The sequence below is a fragment of the Aulonocara sp. 'chitande type north' Nkhata Bay genome, linkage group LG7 (genome assembly GCF_057382095.1).
Source record: "Aulonocara sp. 'chitande type north' Nkhata Bay isolate Kocher_YH1m ecotype deep benthic linkage group LG7, A_spYH_male_GT1.1, whole genome shotgun sequence".
Taxonomy (NCBI): Eukaryota; Metazoa; Chordata; class Actinopteri; order Cichliformes; family Cichlidae; genus Aulonocara; species Aulonocara sp. 'chitande type north' Nkhata Bay.
Window position 1 is genome coordinate 28482220 of NC_141350.1, and position 7065 is coordinate 28489284.

Sequence of the window (7065 nt, forward strand, 5' to 3'; positions counted from 1 at the left end):
AGCTGATAAGACACGTCGATTTTTCCACACCACCCACAAAACGCTGATGAGACAAAGAGCGAGTTTAACTAGATCCAAAAAAGAGAAGCCGAGCACTTCAGACGAACAAGACGAGGAGCAGAGACCTCTGATCACCTGTCCGTGGTTTCTGCTTTTATGGATAATCAAATAATGAAATGAAGGTCTTTGTTTTCACTGGTTCTCACTTTAAAGACATGTTTCATGATTGCTGTGTATAGGTTTTTTTTCCCTTGTGCTTTTCTCGTCTTTAACAAAAGTTTAATTATTGATTACTGAGTGAAACACATCTGACTCTCATTATGATGCATCAATTATCAACCAAGTTAAAATGGTTTCATGAGTTTTTAGATGAGATTCTGACATTTCTGTGGATGGCACACATACCTATATTTAAATAACAGATCTGGCAATACATCACGTTAAACCAGATGTTCTCCCTCTCGCCCTGGTACCGGGGGCACTGGGATTCAAACAATTAAAATGCATTGATACGCTTTTAAGCAGAAAACAGTAAACTTATTTTAAGACAATCATGCAGAAGCTCTCAATGTGGTGGGCCACATTTGGCCTGCAGCCTTCAGTTTGAGACGTGCTGTCAGGTAAGGACCTATAATAACACAGAGAAACCAAGAGCAAGAGCTTGGCGACAGCGGGAAGGAAAAACTCCTTTCAAGCAAGAAGAAACCTCCAGCAGAACCAGGTTCACGAGGGACGGCGACTGGCTGCTGGTGAAAACAATAACATGATTGATTTTATACACAAAACCTGATTAAATATAATTTCCTCATCAACAGCACATTGCTTATTGAAATCTGATTAGATTATCAACAGATCACCATAAAGATACACAAACTTGGGCCCACTTGCTACATTTACCAAACCTGTCAGGAACCTTGGTGTAACTCTTGACTCAGCTCTGACTAAATCTCTGGTCTGCTCCTGTTTTTATCACCTGAGAAACATTGCTAAGCTGAGTCCATTGTATCAGGCTCAGAATTAGAAATTGTCATTCATGCATTTGTTTCATCTCGTCTGGATTATTGTAATTCTTTGTTTACTTGTTTATGTAAAGCCTCTTTGGAGCATCTGTAAGTTGTTCAGAACGCTGCTGCAAAGCTTCTGACCAAGTCCTCCAAGTACTTCCATGTCACACCCCTACTGATCCAGCTGCACTGGCTCCCTATTAAATTCAGAATCCACTTTAAGGTTTTGACCTTGACTTTCAGGGCTCTGCATGGACAAAAACCAACATATATCAGTGAACTTTTACATCCATACATTCCCAGCAGGTCCCTGAGGTCATGTGATCAGGGCTTGCTGGTTGTCCAACACATGAGGCTGAAAACAAAAGGCGACAAAGCTTTTGGAACTGTGGCCCCCAGACTGTGAAACTCTCTCCCTTTGAGCCTGAGATCTGTGGACTCAGTGGTCGCTTTTAAAAAACAGCTAAAAACTCATCTTTTTAAACTTGCTTTTGGTTGATTTTTATTTTTATGTTTTAGCTTCTGTGAAGCACTTTGTGGTTTTTATCTTGAAAGGTGCTATATAAATTAAATTTTACTTTTTTATTTACTTTACAGCAATCACACACACACAAAGCACGGATCCCATGTACAGGACATGCCGATCCGATACGGAAACTGGACATCTCACAGATTCCCAAAGTCCAGATTCCATCGCTCTTCAATCAAAATTCACTGAACCAGCAGCAAAAGTAGATCAAAACTACACTACAGGTCAACACCCCCCCACCCCCACCCCCCAAGAAAGCCTAATTTTTACCATTCAGTACTAAAGCAATTTCAAGTTTCACAAATTATGCCAAAATGCAAAACGCTCAGCTGTGTCTAATAAAACCTCTGTCATCATTAATAATAAGTTACCAGTAAAAATCTGTTTAAATAACATAAAGGTTAATAAGTGTCAGGTGAATGATGTCTTTTTTTAAAATAAAGTGCTCATAAATGTTTTCATGTTGTTTTAAACTGAAGGAGAAAACAGAAAGTAGGCTAAGCTTCAGCATCAGGACGACCAGGACGGGACCACCAGACTCCATTCAAAAATCTGCGAAATGTACCTGGACAGACCTGTGAGCAAGTACTAAGTACTTTTACTTTACTCCAGTTCTCGATCCTAGTTTGTGTGTGTCGGTGTGTAAGTGCGTGCTTGTTTGTTTTCTCTCACAGGAAATCTGGAAACGTGACTGGAATTAAACACATCCACTTCCCACGGTAAAGATAACACATCACAGTCACGTCACAGCAGCAGCATAGCGAAACCTTCCGCTTTAATTCCACCGTTAGTGTTAGAGTGAGCGAGGCTGACCTCGTGAATGTGACCTTATCCCGAGTTGATAGGAGACATTAGGCTCGTTTATCCTGATGCTTTTATTCTGATGCGTCACACGTGAGAACGTGTTGACATGTAAACACAGGTGAACCTCCGGATGTTGATCTTCGGTGTTTAGATTCAGGGTTCAGGACTACCACAGGCACAGGCTGTCGCTGACCTGCCGGGAGTCCGTCTGAGTCTCCAATATTGAAATAATATTTATTTAATATTTTTGCAGCATTGAATTAAAAGTATGAATGCAGCAGTGCTGGTGGAGGGTTCGGCTCATTTAACCTTCCACAATGTGAACAGCTGTTCGCTCCGATCAGTTGACCCCATGTTATCATGTTAAAGCTCTGCTGTACCTGACACCATATTCATGTTCAGGTGTGCTGAGGTGACACTTGAGCTCAGGAGAGTTTCTGTCACATTAAATCAAACCTGAAGTCCAAACTTTATGCGCTGAGTTCACTGCTGCTCGGAAATTCCTCCTCTGCGTGTGGAAATAACCAATTAACTCCGCAAGTTCATTACTCCTCAATAAACCATTAACAGCCCCCCCCAACCGAAACCTTCCGCTCTGATTGGTCCGAGCCCCGCTGACTGTGTATAAATGCAGGAGACTCAGCTGGAGACAGCAGACACACAGCACGTTCTCCTCCTGCTGCTTCATCTTTATCCTCAGTGTGAGGCACCATGCTCCGCGGCTCCGCTCTGCTCCTCCTCCTCCTCCTCTGCTCCTCCTCCGCCTTCGAGCCTCTGCCGGAGGAGGCGGCTCCCCGCCGGGCCCGTTTCTCCGCCAACAGCCCGAGTGAGTACTTGTGTTACTGCACTCACAGTAGTCTGCTACAAGTACAAGTACTGCAGTGAACGCATTAATGTTTGGAGTCTGTACCTGATTATTACCGGATCAATAAGCTGATATTTGATCGGTTATTGGCTTTAAATCTTCTAAACACAGCAGCAGGTGTTCTTCATCCTCTCACTTCTGTCTGTCGTTGAAGTATTATTAGCATAAAAACTGTCTTTTAAAAGAAAGCTGAAGTTTGATCAGCGACCATTAATGGACTCATGTATTGTTTTTTGAAGGGGTGGGGGGGGGGGTGATCATCTCAGTTCCAGTATGGAGTACTGATAACTTTAGAAAACTTCCTGCCCTCCCTATTTGTAAAAACATAATTTATGCGTCACTTTTTTCTATTCAAATCATATTTTCCTTCCATTTGTTTGCATCATATTCAAGTCACATCTGTCCCATATGCGACTGCTTGATGGGTCAATCATCTGGAAAGCTCTGTGAGTCCAGTGTGAAGCATGTTTGTGTGTTTGCAGCTGATGTGGCCAGATGTTTGAGCGGCGCCGTGACCGTCGGCTGTGGGTTCTTCTCCTGTCTGGAAAACTCCACCTGCGACACCGACGGGATGCACGAGCTCTGCGAGCTGTTCCTGCACACCGCCGCAAGCTTCAACACCGAGGTTAGTGACTTACTGTCCACCTGTCCTCCACCTGTCCTCCACCTGTCGTCTGACCTCAATGTTCTCTCCACAGGGTAAGACGTTCGTCAAGAAGAGTCTGCACTGCATGTCTCAGGGAATTTCGGGCAAAGTCTTCCAGTCCATCCGCCGCTGCAACATCTTCCAGAGGATGATCGCTGAGGTTTGCCAGCTCACAAACTTCTGTGCTGCCTTATAAAAATCACTTCAGTTCTTTTTTATTTAGCTTTTGCTCATGAAGTTAAAGCTCCGTATTATATAGATATTAAAAATCCCAAGGAATGTCTCACAGCAGCAGCTGGTGAAGGTGGGGAAGACAAACTCTCCTTTAACTGGAGACAACTCCAGCAGAACCAGGCTAACCTGTTCAGTGTCTCCATCAGTTTATATATGAAAACACCTGTATCACTGTTAGCTTTAACCCCATCCTTTTAGTGTGGTAGCATCCTGTTACCTCTGCAGGTTAGAGGAGAGGAGAAAGTGCTTCTATGATCCTAAGTCAGTGTTTGTCCATCTCATCGAAGGTTCAAGAAGAGTGCTACACCAGCCTGGACATCTGCACTGTGGCTAGGACTAACCCTGACGCCATTGGAGAGGTGGTGCAGGTGCCTACTCATTTTCCCAACAGGTGAGCACCCAGTACACATACAAAATGGTGAGGCAATGCTCGCACCTGCTTTAGAGTGGAGATGCTAAAGCAATAGCACGATAACATACATGGTACCTAATTTAGCTTCTTAGCATGTTTTATAAATCTATAATTATAAAATTGGCCTTAAAGTAAAGTTGCAGCTACACCTAAAAAGTACATGCTACTGCCCCTCAGCTAGTTTCTGGAGGATGGCCAGTTATAAAAGGGGGACATTTAGGGAGGAGTTCTTAGAGAACTTTGGGCTCATACAGTAAATTTCAGTGTGTGGTTTGACAGACATGGTATTCAAGAGTCCCATCTGTCCTCTCACGTGCTGTTGCATGGTACATATTTGCTGCTGACCACTGTTTTTTCATACTGTACATTTTTACTATATAGTTTACTGTGGACACTGTTAAGTGGAGCCTGGAGTAAAACCTTCATGTGATGTTTGTATAGTGGTGGCAATTAAAAATATTGTTGTAAGAACGTAAAAATATCTTAAGAACAAGTTTAAGAGGAATCATTATATTAGCTCCTGTCTCTTTAAGAACTCTTAAAAAAGCCCTTTTTCTTCTGATTGGACACCTTCCGGAAGCCTGCTGAGGGGCGACTCCTGGTGCTTGTGAACTGTATTACTCACTAACAAAGAATTCGTTTTACATTAAAGTTATTTCTCAGTTATAATTTGAGTTTCATCTGGAAATTCCAGAACTTTCTTTTTCTTCTTACAGTTTGTGATATTTGTTCAATTGTGTTATTGAATTAGATTTTTAAAAAAAAAATTAAGAATCTAATGTTCAGACGTATTCTGTGTTGTGTTTTAGTATTATTTAGGTAATGATTTCAGGCTTTCATCTTTGATAGTTTTTGATATATTCATGTTCAAACATGGCCTCAGTCTCAATGTGCAGAAAAAACAGGCCTGAAATGGGTCGACGGACAATTTTTAAGAAATCTTCAGCCGTTAAAAACTTTTTTTGATGTATGAAACTAAACTTTTACACCACTTATTATAAATGTTTAAATTTTGTACTGTAAAATTTTGATGCAAATCTGAAACTGTCAAGCAGAAGGCCAAGGTCTGAGATGAACATGTGTCTGTTTGGCCTGCAGGTACTACAGCACCCTGCTCCAGACGCTGCAGGCCTGCGACGAGCAGACGGTGGTGGCGGTGAGGGCCGGGATCGTGTCCCGGTTGGGCCCCGACATGGAAATCTTCCTCCAGCTCATCCAGAACAAACCCTGCACCGCAGAATCCGGCTCAGCCGCCTACAATAACCCCTCAAGCTGGAGGAACATGCCCGTGTTCAACATCCAGCCGGGCTTCAGAGGCCGAGACCCCACTCACCTGTTCGCCAGGAGGTCCGTAGACAGCCAGGAGGAAGAAGACGGAGTTAAAGCCCACGAGTAGTTGACGCAGCTTGATATAAACACACAGCCAGCCCTGACTACACAAACATCAGTCCAGCCACCGACTGACTATAAAAGCAACTTATTATTATAATGCATATTTATTTTTATTAAGTTAATTTATGCAGGAGGACAAGAGGCCGCGGAGGTGAGGAGATGCTCTCACGCTGGCCGTGGAGCTCATTTACTCCGTGTTGCTCATCTGTGCTGTCTCTGGTTCTGTGTTAGAAATAAACAATGTGATGTGATGGCTTTCGGCTCCTGTCATGTTCTTGTATGAATCCGACTTCCTCTGGGTGGGCGGGGCTTCAGTAGAGTGACAGTGCTGAGCGTGGAGAAACATGAATCGTTCTGGGTCAGTTTGAAACCTTTTATTGACACTGGAATGAGTTCAGGAAGGGCAACAAAAAATAGAACCTCAACTTAAAACAGAGGCCATTGAATAAACTAGAACAAAGCAGAGCTGCAAACCTGAAGCTCAGCTGCCCGACAGTTCAGGAGGAATCGTTATTGAGCTAAGATGATGCCGTTCAAAATCACAAAGCAACAAAGCGTGACACGCAACAGCCGGCCATTTTTATTTATACAGAATGTTTAAAACAACAGAAGCATGTCATGCAGTGCCATTAAAAAGTGTTTATGTTTATTCAGTATTCACATTTAAAGCTATATAGATTCATTCAAGTTGAAATGATTGGTGATACCGGTCCTGTATTTACTGTTTATACGATCATTCTCATGTAAGACCCTGCAATTCACCTTCAAACAGCTTAGAAAGGCCCTGGAGGGATCTGATTGGCTGCAGGGCAGCCAATAGGAAAGTGGAGCAAGCCCAGAGAGCAGGAGGAAAGCAGCACAGCTCACATTCAGATAAAATACAGTAAAATATGTAACATAAGGTCAAATGCGGTGGTATTTTTACTTTTATTTAGTGCTCCTTCACACTCCCAAAGACATCTCTGGTATTAGGAGGGAGCGGACGCGGGATCAGGGTTTTCTGATCAAATGACAACGGCTCAGAGAAAACTGTGAAGCTGCTCCCAAATAGGAAATGACTCACAGAAATGTAGAGACCAGCAATCACAGACAGTCAGTGACGTTCAGCACATACGAGATTAAAAAAAACAACAACTCTGCCAAAGCAAAGTGGGCGGGTCCCAAGAACTCAACTTCAAG

General features: G+C 43.0%; 1 protein-coding gene across 1 annotated transcript; it reads left to right on the top strand.

Annotated features, from left to right (window-relative positions):
• Positions 1-2865: 2865 nt before the first annotated feature.
• LOC147325351 (stanniocalcin-like) lies at positions 2866-6135 on the top strand. The gene is made up of 5 exons (XM_086299867.1): positions 2866-3163; positions 3685-3827; positions 3901-4008; positions 4370-4473; positions 5593-6135. The coding sequence occupies exons 1-5, from the start codon at positions 3049-3051 to the stop codon at positions 5888-5890; spliced, it is 768 nt and encodes a 255-aa protein (XP_086155993.1). The 5' UTR covers positions 2866-3048; the 3' UTR covers positions 5891-6135.
• The last annotated feature ends 930 nt before the right edge of the window (positions 6136-7065 follow it).

Excerpts from the sequence above, each read along its gene's own strand:
- LOC147325351 (XM_086299867.1), top strand. The coding sequence starts at position 3,049 with ATGCTCCGCGGCTCCGCTCTGCTCCTCCTCCTCCTCCTCTGCTCCTCC. Across the intron at positions 3,164-3,684 it reads TTTCTCCGCCAACAGCCCGA|CTGATGTGGCCAGATGTTTG; the intron begins GTGAGTACTTGT and ends GTGTGTTTGCAG. Across the intron at positions 4,009-4,369 it reads TCCAGAGGATGATCGCTGAG|GTTCAAGAAGAGTGCTACAC; the intron begins GTTTGCCAGCTC and ends ATCTCATCGAAG.